This window comes from Urocampus carinirostris, chromosome 11, assembly GCF_059441175.1.
Source record: "Urocampus carinirostris isolate Australia breed hairy pipefish chromosome 11, RoL_Ucar_1.0, whole genome shotgun sequence".
Taxonomy (NCBI): domain Eukaryota; kingdom Metazoa; phylum Chordata; class Actinopteri; order Syngnathiformes; family Syngnathidae; genus Urocampus; species Urocampus carinirostris.
Window position 1 is genome coordinate 30,818,155 of NC_142359.1, and position 19,077 is coordinate 30,837,231.

The window sequence follows — 19,077 nt, forward strand, 5'->3', positions numbered from 1 at the left end:
GAACCAAATGTCTGATAAAGGCAGGGATCAACCGGTGTAAAGACGCTTTGTGCCAATAAATATAGATTGTGTGCTCTAAAAACTGTGGAATTGGGTTATTTGACCCATTTGTGTGGGTTGTTCTATGTCAGGGTTCTTCAACCCTTTTCAGCTCTTGGAGATCTACTTTTTAATAATAATTAGCGGAAGGGGCACTCAGTTTGATTTGCATTTGAAAAAATAACTTCATATTTTTAAACCTAATTTGTTAAGCATTTCTTAAATGACAACTTGTGTCATTACGATTTAAGTATGTCATTACTAGGTTAATTTTTGGGTGTACGGTTAAAACTCAGTCCACCACTGATAAAGTCATTTTACTAAAAAAAATCAATAAAAAAATCACTATGACCCAGCATTTGTGAACTTTTTTTCTGAGCATGTCTGCGGGCACTTCAGCTGTCCTTGGGGGGCACCACGTTGGACACCCCTATTCTATGCCAGATAACCCTATATGTTGTGAAAAAATTGTTTCATACAAAATTATTATTTTTTTGCTTATTTGTTAGCATTTTCAACCAAATATTTGGAAGGGTACAAAACAATAATTGACATTTTATATAAAATAACCTAATTTGTTATTGTCGTTTCAAAATTAACCATTTTAAGGGTCTTTCTTTGTATAATATAATAACAGTTTAAGGATTGTAACATAATTTTTTATCTTAAACTAATAACCTGATATTTTTAATATCTGCTTAAGACCAAATGAACTAATTCTAGAAGAATTGAAAAAATGTCCATATTTTTGAGAGGTTGTTTTGAGCAAATAGAACCAATTTTATTTTGCAAGTATTTAAGGGCTGCAACAACGAATCGATAAAATCAATTATTTAAGGCGTTTGCAACGAATTAGTTGATTGATGTGTAGTTTCGCACCATCTATGAAACACACTGCACGTCGCAGAGCCAGTGACGACACGCAGCGCGAGTCGGCGGGCATAACGGAGTGAGGTGGAGTGCGAACTAAAGCGTTATTTTCAAAGGCTACGATCAACTTCACTAGTGAAACATGATGGACACAGAGAAAACAGTTTTATCGAAATCCGCAAAAATGTAGGAGCTCTCCACACTTCAAAAACAAATAAGTGCGTCACTTGCAAGCTATCTAAAGTGATATAGCACGGGGGGGACCACGATGATGAGGCAGCAATCAAAACCAAAACATGGAGTTACCGATGAAGATGAAGGGAGCTCAGTAGAAGGTTAAGTCACTACATTCAGTTTTTATTCGTTTGTTATTTGTGTTTCTAAGAGTGGAAACGTAACCTTCCTGTCTGGTGGCTAGCTGATGTTAGCGTTTGCTTTTTAGCTAATGAATGCATGCGTGTGTGTGTGATATTTTTTACTTCTTAAGCTGTGTTTATTTGTGCTACATTTAAAACAACCACCTTTCAACCAATAGTGGTATGGTTAAGAATCAAGTTTTAATTTTCTGGCAAAGTCTGAGTGACTTTAGCTCGGTAGCCTAGATGGTAGGGCGCCCGCTCTGGGACTGGGAGGTCGCTGGTTCAAGCCCCGGCCGAGTCATACCTAAGACTTACAACATTGGTACTCATTGCCTCCCTGCTTGGCGCTCAGCATTAAGGGTTGGAATTGGGGGGTTTGGTCACCTAATGACTTAAAATGGCTGCGCCCTGTTTGGCTGCGGCTGCATCGGCTCGCTACAGTTTAACTGTACGGGTCAGTTGTATCGACATTTCGTTCTGTGTGCATTGTTACAAAGAATGACAATAAAAGTAAATTCTATTCTATTCTATTCTATTAAGTGAGGAAACGTAATGTTAGTCTCTGGAAACTCAATTGATGAGCAAGCGTTTGCTTGATAGCCTAATAGTGACTGCCTGTGTGTAAGCAAGGTACTTTTTTTTCAGTTAAATGGATTAATTAATTTTATTCGGGCACAACACAAAAACAGAGTATCAACCACTGATTAACAAAAGGAAACGACAAATTATTTGTACCAAACGCACGAGAAAAAAAAAATCAGCTGAACTATATTATTATAAACATGTGCCAAAGGGAGTAAGTTTGAGCAGTGTTTAATTGTCCTTTACAAAAAAGCTCAACTTTCACACAATGGTGTTAAGAGGTCTAAGAGTAAGCATCAAGTTCTACTTTTCTGGCTAAGAATGAGTGATTATTGTGTCCTTGTAGATTGTGGCATACCAATACTTATACTATATATGTTCTAGTATCCTGACCAGCTGTATCTCTGTGTGGTGTGGAGGCTGCAGCGCTACCGACTGGGGTAGTGTGAGGAGGGTAACGAGGACAGCAGAGAAAATAATCGGGACTACACTTCCCTCCATTCAGGACATTGGCCAGAAGCGCTGCCTATCCCATGCTAAGAACATTATCGGGGACCCCTCTCACCCCCATCATGGACTGTTCACTCTGCTAGCCTCTGGGAAGAGGTACTGCAGTGTGCGGTGCAGGACCACCAGGTTCCGCAGTAGTCTAGTCCCCCTGGCCATTAGACTGTTAAATGGTCAATCTAACATATAGTTAACCTAAATCTAAAAGGCTGCTAATCTGACTTTTTGCACTACTGGCAGTTCTTTATAGCTTGCCACTCCTTGCACATTTGCTCTCTGCACTATTGTACTTACAGCGTTATTGTTACAGTGTTAATGTTACTGTTTACCTGACTTGTTAACCTGACTGCCCATTTTGCACATCTGGTTAGCTACTCCTCTTGCACTATCGGCACTATGGTAAAATACTATACGTAGCCATAATACAATACAACTTTAACTTATATCTGTACATTCAAGGAAACTGCGGGTCAGATGTATCGACATTTCGTTCTGTATACACGTGTACTAGAATGACAATAAAGTAGATCTGAATCTGAATCTTATCTCAATAGAAAACAGCAAACAATTACAAGCTTTATGATGAGAAATAAACATCATGCACGCCATAGCAAGCAGCTGTCATCACTGAGACCCTCATTGAGTTAGTGAGCATAGGTGGTAGTGTTTACTTTTTGCTTGGTAAAGTTGAAACTAATGTTCCTGGGGTTTTTTTTGCACACATTTCTTGTTTCAAAAGCTCATGTCCCTTTAAACAACAGAAATACTTATTTTCTGCACTTTTTAAGACTATCCTGTACATTTGCAGGTGTATACCATTGAATTCTATGTATTCTTATTCATTGTTATTTGCCAAACACTTGGTGTCACTAGGTTGTCAGATTTGCAATAATTTCTTGCTCCAAAATATCATGTCCCTCAAACAACAGATGCCTTATTTTCCACTTAATAAAAAAAAATCTTTGCAGGTGTATAACATACATTTGTATGCACTTTGTTTGGTATTTGACAGATTTAATTTTATTGTTTTATATTGTTAGACATTCTGTTGTGTCCACTATTTTCTTATTTGTTCACAAAGTATCAACATTTGAATGAAGAGGAATTAAATAATGTGTTTTCGTATCCGATTAATCGATTAAATGAAAAAATAACCGGCAACCAAAAGAATAATTAGTTGCAGCCCTTAAGTATTTTAAACAATTTGATATTTTTTTTCACGTGACCCTTTTCATGGGGAAAATGGGGGAAGTTACACACAAAAATAAAAATAAAAACAGTAAATTTGAGCCACATCAAAGGTGGAGTGGTCCACTTTCGACCCGGATTGCCTTATCTTAGAATACAAAATACGCTCTGAATGAATGCGTTCTCTATGGACAGTGTCACATAACCCTTACCAAACATCAAACCAACAAACAAGCATTCCAAAACCATTCCAAAAACACACAGCAGTGACAAACTCAACGCCTCTATTTATTATTGAGAATGAGCAATAATAATTCCAATTTTCACAGCAGTGAAATGTGGCCACAAAATATGATTTATAAGACCAAGAACTTCAACTTCTCCATGACAAATGATCGGGTTCTCATACGAGGTTCTCACCTGCGTCTTTTCCCACCCACAGAGGTCGGCTTGGGCGTACGGGTAGAGACGATCTGACAGTGCACAGTGCCCAGCAGCAGCATAAGCCAGATGGCGCCAAACACCTCAGTGGCGGGAATTCCGTGTGCCTGCGGGATGCTTGTGTAGAGGAAGGCTGCTAATACTGTAAGAGAGGGAACACACCTTACAGTCACAAATACATTCGATGTTAAGAATTAATGGGCGGGTCACGCACCTTGCAACAGGTAGAGCGCCAGCAACAAGAGGAAAATGGCCCTGGATGTAACCTGGATCCACCATCGGTAGAAGAAGGGGAAAAAGACGACGCGGACAATGCCCTTTCTAGTCAGGGAGGTCCACGGGCTCTCCGGTTTCGCCTTAGCGAATGCGGAGCCTTTGGAGAACCACAACATAAGGAATCATTGGTTGGTCAATTTTGTGTAAAGGAATCAACTTGAAATCTTCTCACACCTCTAACCAGATCGACATCAATGAGGTCTGGTTTGACATGACCGGTCTTCTTCGGCTTGTTCCTCAGGCCCTGGGGGGACAACATAAAACGTCAATATGGTGCCCGGATTTTTAAAAAGGGCAAATTTGGGAGGCACATCGTGCTTTCTACAAGCTCTAGTTGCGTTCCTACAATATTTACATAAAGGTGCACATCGAACTGCTTCAACTTTTAATGTCACGCTGTAACTAAAACATGAAGTAGGGCTGAACAGATGAGCAAATTGGCTTACAGAAATAAAATCTTTGTAATGGACTGTATGACTTTTATGATACATGACCCATTCCTTGCCATGGGCTAGGCTCATGCTTCGAAGAAGGCAAACAAATTTAAATTTATGAAGAAAATATTGCATTATGTTATTCCAATACCGTTTTAGGCTTAAGCATTCAAACAGATAATGACAGAAACCTTTGAAATTCCAAAAGTGAGACTGATTGTCAAAGACATGATAAAGCCTTACCAGTGAATAAAAACAAACATTAGTTTTTCTTCAATGGTAGTTTAAAATTATTTTCTATAAATGAAAAAATTCCTGTTATCTGATCATCAACAAATCAACATAATGTCACATTAATCAGATACTTAAAAAACATATGTATGCACTTCTTCATTAAAAACAGCTTTTCTAATTCGGTTTTAACAATTAAAAAGCAACTGTGATGTGATGCAACTTTGAATCCCACTAATTGTTCAGTCCCACCCATAATAATGTCACCCGTCTGGCAAGCCACACCGAGCATATGTTGGGAATGAAAAGCAGAACGCAGCAAAACAATTCAAACACATTTGACGTGCATGTTTGAGTCACGTGTCCTCATAAGAATTTCTTTACTGTGGGAACTTGTACCCTAACTTGTTCAAAGCAAATGGTGCCGTTTGCTCAATCAAATAGCTCCTTGTTGGCAGATTTATTTTGGCACTAAGTTCAAGACAAAGAATCCATCTGTGTTCTTATCAATTTGAGGCTTCTTATCTTTATAATGGTCACAACAACTTTTACAATCCTTTGATGAATACCGTATTTCCGGATTAAAAGTTCCAGTAGACCAGGAGACATACAAAAAGGCATTTATCTCATTATCACACTATTTTTTACTCAATGCAGAAAAACGTTTTTAGAGAATGGAGTAAACAGAAATTTCATCCTGAAAGGTAAAAATATGTACAAAGTCAGATACACTAAAGAGTTGTTTCCTTCATCATGCTTTTTTGCAATATCTTTTAGGACAACGTTCTGTTTTCACATTCGTCAACATTTTTCTGGCATTGTAAGAATAGTGGTAATAAAATATACTCTAATGCCTTTTGATATGCAACCCGAGTCATTAGTGGTCTTGTGGTTATGTTACGGCACTCACCACCGCGACAAATGTCTCATCAGTTAGTTTCAAACAATTATGTTAACTTGATAGCATTCCAATTGCAAAGATAATCCCTATTTTGCACTTTTTACCTGCCTCTCTTAACATTAAGTGTCGTTTCGTGTCGTGTCCTGTCTGAGCGTGGGGTTAACACACCAAACACGGGCAGCTCCGACTGAGACGGCAAACTGGTCAGAGTCTCGCTAGTCTACACCGTGCAGGTGAGCCCCTGCTGCTACTCCATACTCACCAGTGAGATAAACTGGAGAGGATGGCGATTTTGACAAGGAGGACGGGTGAAGATGACGAAGAGAAAGTGGGGCAAAAAGGAAATGGTTACAAAAGAAAAACACTGGGTGAGGGGGGAGGCCGGAGGTACCAGACAGACCTTGAAAGAAACAGAGAACGAAAATGCACAGTGGAAAAACAAAAGGGACAGTACCTTGATCTCCCGCTGCTCCACCGACTTCTCCCATATCTGCTGGTCATAGGCGCCGATCTAAAAAAGTAACACCTTGAAGTTAATCAAATACCCTCCAATATAGATGACGATTCAATTAGCACCGAAAAACAGCATGAATCAATACAGACAAGAAAACAAAAACACTTTTTGGGGTCAGTTGTTTGTATGAGTCCAACAAAAGCTGGTTCAAAATCCATTATAGGAAGAACAATAGTCATCAGCACAGCCCAGAAAATTAGCAATTAATCTCTGCCCATTTTTGAGAACATTGCAGCAGAGATGAATTATCAAGAACTCCTTTCACCCTTGCTACCACCCTTGCTCTTTGAACTGCTGCCCTCTAGTAGACGCGACCCCTTAACGTGAGAAGCAAACACATGTCAACAGTCACTGAAATACGTCATGCCAAATATCATTGGAGAGCTCTTGGGATTTAAAATATGCTGACCATTTATAAATGTACTAATCGTATTAATTCCACGATCAGTCTGCAGCAACACACTCGAAAACTATGAAGGCAGCGTAGCTCACCAAAGACGTCGATTTGCAGCAATCACATTCAATGATAGTAAGCAACCATGGCCTCCTTATATCCGTAAGGGTCTAGTGAATCCAACCCACCTCCTTTACCTCCGAAAAACTTTAGAGACCGGTTCAAATGGTGATTGACACATTGGTTAGCCAATGAAATTTTGAATGAATCGATATAAAGATGTTCCAATCGTATATTTAAATTAAACCCGGAAATAAGTGTCTGGAGTGCCACTAGTGATTCATTTTTATGCGCAAGCGTGCACAATCATTTATTGACTTCTGTAAAGAGAATTTATACTTTCACAACTCTTTTTACAATGTATAAAAATGGCCAAAGTAAAATACAAATTTACAAATATTTGAGTGCTGAAAACTGGTCGAATCAAAATGGCCACTTTTGGAAACGTCTAAGCCTACCATTGGGGAAAATGTGTAAAATACAATGTTTACTTGTTCAGATTGTTGCAAATTTGACAAGGATCCAGGTAAGGCTTCAAGCTAATGTCTCACCTGTTTTCCAGGTAAGATGCCCATGCTACAATCATCTGCAGGCATTTAATTGCAATAAATGATTCAGGCAAGAATAAAAAAACTTCTATTTATGTGTGTTCTAACTCAGATTACTTAATATTAGTAGTACTTGCAGTGATTATTTCAGTGTGGGACCAAACTTTTTACCTTTTAAAAGTTTTACCTTTCAAAAGAGACCATATTCTCGATAATGTTCAAGAACAGCATTCAATTTATTTTGGGTGTATCTTGGGTTGGGATTTTAGGCTAATTTTAAAGGTACTGTAAGGGGTTAAAAGACTAACAGGTTATATATATATATATATATATATATAATATTGTTCTTTTTTTCACAATGTTGCTGCCACATGTCCTTTAGGCCAGTTTCATAGCACTACCACATAAATATTTGCCTATTTAGCTTAACATTTTTTTCTTTCAGCTTGTCTGTATTGTCATTGATAAATTATTTCAATACACGTTTATCTTGTTGATTTTGTACCCCACTCAAAAAAACTCAAAATATGGCCATAAGTGGCTAAACCCCAGGTAACAAAAGTGAAAACACCCTTAAGTAAAAGTTCCTGAAGTTACTTTGTGTGGCCAATATGAATTTGCAGAGTCACCCTAAACCTCCTGGTCATGGATTTCACTAGAGCCTGACAAATTTCCACTTGAATGCTCTTTCACTCCTTCATGACAACATGACAGAGATGGGAGATATTTGAGATCTTGTATTTCACAGTACATGCTTATTATGTTTTACTCAATGAAATGCAACTCCCTAACTCCAGTTGCACTTATGCAGCCCCAAACCAAGACATTCCCAACACCATGCTTGACTTTAGGCATGACACAAACATGTACTTCTCCCCTGGTTGCCGCCAGACATGCTTTACACCATCTGAGCCAAATAAATTAATCTTTCTCTGATCAGACCAGAGGATATCTTTCCAGTAAGCCATGGCCTTTGTTGACAGATTTATTTTAATTGTGTCAAAGTGATGTGACTTCAGTGATGTTCTATTAAACACTATAATGAAATCTCTGCAGAAATGTGAGGGATGTACTCACTTATGTGACATTCTGTACTTCCCGTGTGCTGCTATGCAATCAACTCTATGCGTTATTTGGTTCCATTGTATCTTATTGGAAGAATGTCATTTATTTACAATTCTATAAAGTCGATAAGCTTGTTGCACTTTTAAATGGAATTACCCTTGAGTTGTTTTCCAGCTGACTTATGATAACCAGATCAAATTGTCTATTGTGGGAAGTGTTCTAAGGTCAAACTCGGTACTGTATAACTTTTTTTGTGCTTCTAATCCTCACATTCAGAACTTTTCGTATGTGTACACAAAATACACACCCAACTTAAATACAATACAATATTTTCCCAACCCAGAAAGTAACTAAAAAAAAAACCATTGCTTTACCATGATTAATTATTTGTACACACGTCATTTCATGTTGTGTCACAATAGCGTGATGTTACTGTGGCAACTGGATAAGTAGCCTAGATGGTAAGGCGCCCGCTTTGAGACTGGGAGGTCGGTGGTTCGCGCCCCGGCCGAGTCATTCCTAAGACTTAAAAAGTGGTCGGCGGCGCCCTCTGTTGGCTGCGGCTGCATCGGCTCGCTACAACGGGTCAGGTGCAATCGACATTTCGTTCTGTGTACATTGTTACACAGAATGACAATACAAGGAAATTATTATTATTATTATTATTATTATTATAAGAGGTGAAGCTTTATGCGTTGCAACAAGCGTCCACGAAAACGGTGAGCCCTCATTTAACGCAACTATGGGGAAGAAAAGGGTCAAAGATGGCCACAGGCTCAGGACAAAAGTGCCATTTATAACAACTGTCAACACTTCACATGTGTTACTCATACATTAGCCATGCAGTGACATTTGACAGCAGAGGAATTAGGGGGGACCTTATCCTCTTAAGCACTTCACCATCAAGAGCTATATAAATTTTACTGTAACTGAGCCATGGATACATAAATAGAGAATAAGTTATAAGAATAAAAACAGAGTTTTACTTACAACTAACATTACAAGCCTGTAAAGTGAACATTTTTGCAAACAGTAATCTTATGTTGCGATCCTTAAACTTGGACATGATGATGTATATTTCCATGGAGATTTATTGCTGAGAAAACATAAGCCCCCCCCCAGAGAGCAAATAGAAAAAGGACTCGGGTCCTACAGCCTGAAGATTAACTCTTGCTTCGTTTCCAAACGTGACCGTGGCAACAAACGTGTGTACGTGGCCTATTTTTAGCTACAGCAAGTGCGCACATGTTCTTACGAGCCAACAAGCATGCATTACCTAGCTGCCACTTGCATCAAGTCACTTGCAGGCTTGGCTATGTCTGCCTGTAATTCAACTATTTTTAATGGCTTACGTCTTAAAATGGAACCTGGAAGCTAAGTTGTTGCTGCTAAGATCAGGTGTTTTAATTGGGGTTTTCCCATGACCTCACTCCAGAAAGCTTAGCACAAGGGTATATCAGCGCTCAAAGTTCTGGATCAAGCACAGCGGACCTCTTCACTCATGAGATTCCTATTATGTGCAACACATGGTAAATGCCAATTTGGGGAGATTTCCTCCATAAAAAAATACACCAAGCTAGGATTTCTTGGGAAGTAATGAAAAATGACTAGCAAGCAAGTTACTTGCTTGGCAGGCAAGCGAAAATATTAGCCAAGCTTTTCCCACTTGTGGGTATACTAATTTTTTTCAATTCAGTTACCATGCCTTTCTAACAAGTAGAAGGAATATGTTCCATGACTCCCACTGTTTAACTCACTCAGTGCCTTAACGTATAATACATTTTCAGAAGCATTGTCCTTGAGTGCTAAAACGTAAAAAGACGTTTTTTTTTCGTTTTTTCTTTTTGTTAATGTAACAAAGGCTTTGATGTTGCTAATCAGTAAGTATCAAGCTTCAGGGACTGATTTCAGTATATAAAATCGCCACTCGATGGCAATAATGGCATTGATCAGATTTTTGTCAACACACTTAGTCCTTTATCCAATGTATGACACCATATGGCAAAGTGTAGGCAGCCCATATGTCAAGTACGCGCAGTGTGGTGACAAAAGCAAAGATGTAACAGACAATTAACGCTTCAAAGCTTTAGTCTTTCTAAAAAAGATGACAAAGTCCCTTCAGAGAGGGATATAGTTTATTGCACATACACTAACGCCAAGACGACCGTAATCATCTGATACCTTCACCGGAAATATAGGGGGCTGAGACATTCTTGCAATGTTCATGCATACGTTTAGTGTTCTTGCAATAAGACGTTATTTTGTAAGCAAAGTGCCCTTGTGCTTTTGGTAAGCATTGTTTAGATATTGAAGGTATGACAAATATATATTAAAAAAGCATGGAAGTGAAACTTCTGCTTTATATGCATCCTTTCACAAAAAGGAGTTTTTCTCAAAGTTATTTTGGAAAGCCATTTTCAAAAGACTTAGCAACGGTATACTTTTTTCCAATAAAAGATGAGAAATTAAGCTTTATTTTGGTGTGTCCTATGTCTATTTAGTTACACATCAAAATGTTCTGTAGGCCTTCAAAATTTAGTCAAAATGGCAAAAATTGGCTGGCACCATCACTTCCCATTTGAGAGAAACATCTGTAGTGTAAATGTGATGAAAGGGAAGAAATGTGACTCTTTTTTTTTCATTTTAATGCACTTGTTTTTTTTTTTCTAGTAGCGTAAATACATTTGCTAAATGCAACTTGATCCTTTGGAAACGCTAAGTGTGCAAAAATTGCAATGTTTCAGTGATGGGAGTCCAGCAGAGGATCTGATATCGGAAACCACGGAACAAGACGACACTTGAAGCCAACATTTTGTATTCTGAACGTGTTAACTGTTCTGCTCTGAATTGACGTCTGCTAAAACTGACACCGAGTTGACAAAAGTTTTGGGAATCACCTCATTAATTATCCATTATATAATCAATCAAGGGTATAATGATAGATGGAATCATAAATAACTTGAAAAAGACAATGGGCCTGATTCAGACTTATTTTTTACAGAGCCCATTAAGACCTTTGAGCCCACTAATGAATAAATAAATCCCCATTGTGAGAGGTGCAATGCAACAGTAAGAAGCACAAATCAAAAATAATTCTGCTCTTACCTTTTTCTGGTACCACACCACAGCATCTTTCACCTTGGAAGCCATTTACATGTCACCTTTCGCTGTCTGGGGCATCTTAAGACTGGCTAAAGAAAAAAGAAAACATTTAGCATAAGGCAGCACGAGCAAAGCTGATGTGAGTGTAGGACCAAAGGCAGGTGCGCTCTGACTAATAAGGAAATGTGCAGGGAGGGGCAGACCAACGCGTGTAACAAATACACAAACACTTCATCGCCCAACTAAGTATGAATGTTGAGAGTCAACGTTGACTCCACCCATGGCACTTTGCTATTCCTGCCCAGTCACTTCGGATATGTGCATTCTCTGGGGGGTTTATTTCTTTCCTTTCTTTATAAATAAAGCACTGAAAAAAACAGCAACACTATCGAGATGTGCTTCCCAGCACACTTGTGCCAACTCGTGTTCGGAGCAATAGTTGCTAAATCGCAACATTCGAACCCATGCCACCCTACAAATGATGTCAAATGTGAATTTCCCTTCGGGGATGAACAAAGTATCTATCTATCTATCTATCTATCTATCTATCTATCTACAGATCTAAAGGAAGTCTGGACTCTGCGCCATAGCAGGAATGTCAAGTCAAGTCACATTTATTTATATAGCCCTTAAGCACAAAAATGTCTCAAAGGACTGCACAGGATTACAATTACACAATTACCTTATCTTAAACCAACATGCGGGCAAGGAACAACTCAAAACCTCAGTGTGAGGAAAAAGAAACCTTGAGAAAGGACCTCACAAGTGGTAATCCCCCTTCCAGGTTGACCAGGGTGAATCACAATTAGCATTACTATACACAAGCATAGTAAACAATAGGTAACATGTTGAAATGAATGTGGCCACAATGCTTAGTGGGGGACAACTGACCCAAGTCACAAGTAGGAAAGAAGCTAATGTGACAAAATGCTGCATGACAGTTAAAAAACATAATGCGATTTGTTCTTGTTCTCATCACTTACTCGCCACTTTTCTCATAACAGCAGATGAGCACAATCGTCAGGGTCAACCTGCTCAGCTTTCACAGGAGGAGCAACAGGCTAGTTATTCACAACCCTGTCTTGACGAGAGAAATTCCTGTACTCAAAAGCCAAAACGAGCTAAAGTGCTCGACTCAATTGTTGCCAAATATGGCTTTAACGTCAGTCAAGTGCACACTGAAATTCATTATTTTAAATGGAAAAAAAGACTTGGGGTGAAGTCTTAACCTTCTCTAAATACACGGTGGCTTTGCATGGGTATTTAAAGGAGAGGATAACGTCTTAATGTAACTAAGGTCACATGACACATCACAGAAAGATCAGCAGGCGACTGCACTGAATACACAAAGACAATCAGATTGACATCTGAACAGATATGTGGAGGCTACTCAATCCCCAGTTACTTAAACCTCAACATGCTATACTTGACAATGACCTTGAGCTTCACTATTCATCCATTGGTACTATTGAAATGAGTAAATATAGTTAAGTATTGTCAGAAAGCAATCAACTGACAAGCAGTGTTATGCGTAAAACTGGAACTTCGGGATTTTGATAATAATGTGTTCAAATATTGACTTTAAGTGTGAAAAGGGTCCCTGAAACACACGGTGGTAGTAGGCTGTGTCCTCGGGGAACAAGGTAAGAATGTAGATTGCCAAGTGCAAGGTGGAAGGATTTCCATATAATGAGTTAGTCAAAGTGTAACTTATAATAGTCATTTTTGGGACGACTCCAGGTCCACACCCACCGACATAATTGCCGGGGAGCTACAAATTTTAAATAGATTTTAAATAGATTTGGTTACTCTTAGCGCATGTTTAGCCAATTCTTCTGAACCATCAAATTAAGTCGAGTTTGATTTAACTCATAAACATGGGCAGTTTTTACTCTTTGAACCCAACACACTGGAACAAAATCCTTAACCCTGATGTGTTGAGTATAACCTCAAAACAAAGCCAATAGCCTTTGGCCCCAGCATCAGATCACCTATAGCAAATTAATTGAATATGTGTATCATTTGCCCTCATGTAGGTTTTAGATGAATGGATGGTGTCATAATAGTCGGTAATAATAGTTTGCAATAGTCTTTGATCTGTGCAGCCCTTTGAGACTCTTCGTGATTAAGGGCTTTACAAATAAACATGCCTTGACTTGACAATTAGCAGGGCCAACAGATTAGTTATTTCTGGTCATAACTTAAAACCGGGTAAGGTCCATCCCTACATTAAGAAAAGGGGAACGTCCTTGCAAATGTACAAATACAAATTAAGCTATGCAAAGTACTTCATGCACTTTGTTTCAATCATTAGCTATAAGATTGTGACTGTTTACCTTTGAAGAATTACAAATTGTATGGATTATTTCCGGGATTTCAAGTTGCAATGCCAAATTTCTAAGGACTAGGACAACTTCGGGAAAAAAGATAAATGGATTATTAAAAAAAAAAACTAATAATAATAATAAAAAATCATTTTGTGATCAAAGTAAATCATTTTGAAGAAGAAGTCTACCAAAAGGTATTTCTAAGAAGATTTTTAAAAGCTGTGATTGGTTGAGAGAAACTGTTGCATTTTTTTCGTGCAGCAAGTAGCCACCTCAGAGGGGTTGAAGATTAATGTCACAGCTTAATTTAAATGCCACCAACAAAATCATGAAAATGCTTCGTTTACACTTGTGGGCTGGCAAACACTAATGTTTGTGAAGGAAATGAATTCTGCTTTAGGGCAAACGGTTAACATACAACATGTAAGTTAACCCCAGCAGAAGCAGTTAAATCGTCTTATACATATATTATTTACATGGCCATCTGCTTGGGAAAATGACTTTGTAACTCATCACCGCACTTGGACTTTGCAACTCCTTTCAGGACGAAAACATGAACCTGACCTCGTGATGCGCAATCTGAGCTGCCCCCTCCTCTCTCACCCTGTGGGTGTTCCATATTTCATGACGGGTGCTGGTTACATCTCTGTGCAGCATTGGAAAAAGTGTCAGGCTGCCAAATCAAGTCTGAACATAACACACAAAGACACATATACACACACGCTTCCCCACTTGAGCTATGCAAGGCAAAGGTAGCCGGGGGTAACAAACACACAACCCGACAGTGGGTCTTCAACAGGGGTCTCACCCAAAAGGGTCCTGATTTACCATCTGCCTTAAGTTGACTGAATGAGACTTATATCCGCTTTGGATAGGAACTCTTTGTGCTCCCTGTCACATTTTCAAATTGACAAGTTCCTTCCTCTTTTGTGCACATCAGCCAACATTGCACAGACAAAAGTATTGGTACAGTCGTGTTGATTGAGAAAACAGAAAATAGTAGAAAACTGTCTCCATAATGACTAGTCTACAAAATGATACTATATTCCTGGGTCGAATCCAATTATGCCTCTTAAGTTAACAACGATGATTATAATCAAGAGTAATACGATTGTAAAATACCTTGACACAAATTGTTAGGCAGCCCCCTTACCGACTCTCAGCTAACACTCTGCAAGGCATGAATGAGCATTGTACATCAAGAGATTTGGGAAAAACAGCTCTTTAAGCTTTTATTTCCACCTAGGGATTGACATCTTCAGTAAAAGAGGATGCTGGTCGCTTACCATCTGCGTGCACGCGAGAGACGTTCATCTGCAGCAGTGCCACCAGGCATCGGGTGACGTAACTAATGCAGCAAGTGATGTAAGCGGTTGTGTGGGGACGGAGTGGTTGGCTCAGTTGAGCATCTAAGGGGACCACTGATAACAGATGTGGCCTCTAGATCAATTCATCCAATTGAATCCTTATTCCAAGCAAAGTACTTACTGTTAATTCTTAGTTGTGTTAGTATGTGTGTTGGAGGACAATACTCAAATGAACATTGACCAAAATGCAGTCACCTTTTGACCTAGCCTCTATCGCATGTCACAATTGAAGACATCCTACTACAAGTTATGCATAACAACACAAGGTTAAATATGGTATTTTTTGCATTGATCCTCCTTGCTGCAATACAAAGTTTCACAACGTTGATATCAATGATAGTTAGGCAAATTCTAGTCTAGTCTATGAATAATAGTTCATTTTCATAGCCAGCTTGCCAGACATCACAGCACTCCCGATCGTAGGTTTCAGATCACGTGTTTTTTTAATGGTAGCCTGTTCAGCCCGTTGTGACTTTTTGTGATTAAGGTCTATATTAAAGACTTGAATTGACAGCAAGAAATGTAAACACCCCCACCCCACACACCCCACAAGAAAAACACAATTTCTTTTTTTTGAAAGCGTTCTAGTGTTAAAATATTTGAACGCGTAACATAAACGCAACGTGTTTTAAATAGTGGGTTCAAATCGAGTGTTTTATAAACACGTCAACGATGAACGAAACATTTTAAAAGCGAATGCTTTGTTTGTAGCAAGGGAGCTAACTAGCTAACCAGACAACTAGCTAGCTAGCTACCGGTGGCCACAAAGAGACCCTCCGCAGCCCCCCTCACCCATTTCGCCTGACATGCAACGTGATACCTTTCTTACGGTGAAGCCTCCTGCTCACAAAACTTAAAAAAAGAAAAGCTTTACAGGCGCGTGCGAGTTAAAACGCATCCTCCATGGCGTTCGGATGCTCCCAAAGCCTCGAGCTCCTCTGAAGTGAAATAACCACAGTCAACGCAAAACACTAGTTGACTTCACTTGCCTTGACCGTAAAATTGCAAAGAAAAGCGCCTATACATTATGTGCAGTGTTCTTTTGCGATTACTCATCGTAATACTTAAAGGCAAGTCTTGTCTATTTGTATAGCCTTTAATCACAAGGAGTCTCAAAGGTCTGCACAGACCACAGATTTTTTGCAAACCACAGACTATTATTACACACTTCCTTGATCTAAAACCCACATGAGGACAAGGAAAAACCCAAAAACCTCCGCAAGAGGAAAATGAAGAAACCTTGAGAAGGAACCACACAGGAGGTAATCCCCCTTCCAGGATGACCAGGCTGCAATGGATGTTGCCTTAACAAACAATACAATTTAAAAACATATTTATAAAATAATTACAGCATAAAATAAAACCAAAATAATAAAGATGACCAGGTTGCAATGGATGTAGAATTAACAAACAATACAATATCTATGACATGAAATATAGGTCATTCATAAGCTATAGAATATAGTGTGTTTTAAGCATAGATTACAAAAGTTCCACTGAGGTTGCAGATCGAATCTCAGAGAGCAGAGCATTCCACAGCACCGGGGGCCGAATGGAGAACGCTTTCGAACCCGTGGATTTCTTCTTGGCTCTTGGGATCACTAATAGACAAGCATTTACAGACCGTAGGCTCCGGACCGAACATAGTGGGAAATTAGACCTGGATTGTGGCTTTGCTGGGGACAGTGTATAATATTTAACACTTTCTAGTGGTTTCATCCAGTAAAAAAAACAACAACAATGATTTGAATACTAGGGAAAATATATTAACTACCAATGTTATTTTTCTTGTATTATAGGTCAAGAAATGTGTATTCCTTTTACACAGAGGAATCCCTACTTAGTTTGCCGCCATGTTTGTTTGCCATCATGTTGATTGCTGTGGCACTGGTTTTAGTTCGCATTAGACAACAGTGCCATCTAATTGTCAAATATTACACACTGTGGCTTTAATTTTAACTTTAGTATTGTGCATGGTTTTAGGCGTCCTTAAAAAAAATTTAGATACAAATTTTCTTTGTTGAGAATGTGTAAACAATGCTCAACTGAGTTACAAGAGCCCTTAAGCCAGGGGTCTCAAACTTGCAGCCCTCAGGATGATAGTTTGAGGCCCCTGCCTTATGAGAGTTAAAGGAACTGAGTGTATTATTGGACCACTATATTTTGTTGTATTATGTTGTGCGACCTTAAATGAGTGTTAAGAATTACAAGTAAGAATATCAATTACAAATAAATACTACTAATGTATAAATGTTTTTTGGGTGCCAACGTTGTCCCAATTGCCCCTTCTTGTTTCTACAACAAAAAATACTACGACAGGTATACGACAAAAACTGGCCTACAACAAAATGGCTATAACACTAAATATCAAGTTAAGTGATTAAAAACAGGGACCAAATACATCATTTTGATTTCATTCTGAAAAGAAAGAAATACAATTCAAAAAGTACAACAATAGAACTACAATAATACTATGATACAAAATATTGCACGACAAAAATATTACAACAGAAATACTACAAGAATACAACTACAGTAATATTACAAAAATACTAAAGAAAGACAAAAAAAATACTACTATGGAAAAACTTCAAAAATACTTCTACAAAAATACAGCAAAAATACCACTACAGTAATACTATAATAGAAAAATATAACAATAGAAATATGCTGGGAGAAATACTACAAAAATATGACTACAGAGATATTGTGACAGAAATACTGCAAAATACAACTACAGTAATTCTACAAAAATACTACAGAAATACTATAAAACAGAAATACTACATCAAAATAGTAATACACTAATATTGTAATACAAAATATACTATGACAGACATACTACACCAGAAATACAGCAATAATACAACTATAGTAATATTACAAAAATACTAGAGAAAGACAACAAAAATACTTCTACAGAAATCCTGCAAAAATACTACTGTAACACCAACAAATACCACAAAAAATATACGATAGAAATTCTTCAAAATTACCACAGACATACTACAGAAGTACAAAAGAAATATACTACTACATTAATGCTTTAATTCAGAAATACTAGTACAGAAATAATACGAAGAAAATAATTAAAAACTACTTGCACAGAAATACTGCAAAAACACTACAGTAATACTATAATACATTAATAGTACTTGAAATGTGATGAAAGTAATGCTTCAAAAACACTACTACAGGAATATTACGACAGAAATACTGCAAAAATACAACTACGGTAATAACACTACAAAAGATCCACTTTGGAAATACTACAAACATACCACAGAAATACAAGTAAAACAATACCACAGTAATACTATAGTACAGAAATACTAGTGAAGAGACAATACAAGTACTACAGCAGAAGTACTACAGTCACGAATGGCAGCCACTCCAGCAGCTCCCGTGTTATTTTCGAAGCTTAGGGATGCTGCTGGAAAAGTGAATTTCCCTTCGGGGATGAATAAAGTATCTATCTATCTATCTATCTATCTATCTATCTATCTATCTATCTATCTATCTATCTATCTATCTATCTATCTATCTACATTAACACTAAAATACAAAAATAGAACTCCAAAAAAGTGACAGCAGAAATACTACTACAGAGATATTACGACATTAATACTGCAAAAATACAACTTCTGTAATACTACAAAATACAACAAATATACTACAAAAATGTATTTTTATAACACGGACATACAACAAAAATACTCCTGCAGAAATACAACTATAAAATACTAATGCATTAATACTGCAAAAATACTGCCATGGAAATAGAGTTGTACAAAACACTACAAAAAACATCTACAATTACACTACAAACTAAATATTAGACGGTTCCGAAAAGAAGGGAGAGCATTGTTTAC

The 19,077-nt window shown here is 38.0% G+C and overlaps 1 protein-coding gene across 12 annotated transcripts in view; it reads right to left on the reverse strand.

Moving 5' to 3' along the window:
• Window positions 1-19,077, reverse strand: part of phtf2 (putative homeodomain transcription factor 2) — a 32,075-nt gene that overhangs the window by 12,750 nt on the left and 248 nt on the right. For 8 of the 12 annotated variants that reach the window (XR_015852041.1, XR_015852042.1, XR_015852040.1 and 5 more), the window contains exons 1-6: window positions 16,026-16,193; window positions 11,515-11,600; window positions 6,283-6,339; window positions 4,437-4,506; window positions 4,201-4,359; window positions 3,966-4,128 (exon numbers count right to left, since the gene is read on the reverse strand). Coding sequence is in view for 8 of the 12 variants with exons in the window: in XM_088347721.1 (XP_088203847.1) it covers window positions 3,966-4,128; window positions 4,201-4,359; window positions 4,437-4,506; window positions 6,283-6,339; window positions 11,515-11,559 (494 nt within the window). In the remaining 4 variants the exon portion in view is untranslated. Of the gene's footprint in view, window positions 1-3,965; window positions 4,129-4,200; window positions 4,360-4,436; window positions 4,507-6,282; window positions 6,340-11,514; window positions 11,601-15,124; window positions 15,172-16,025; window positions 16,194-19,077 lie in introns of those variants that run through there. The other 4 variants (XM_088347718.1, XM_088347715.1, XM_088347716.1 and 1 more) reach the window with 4 other exon arrangements.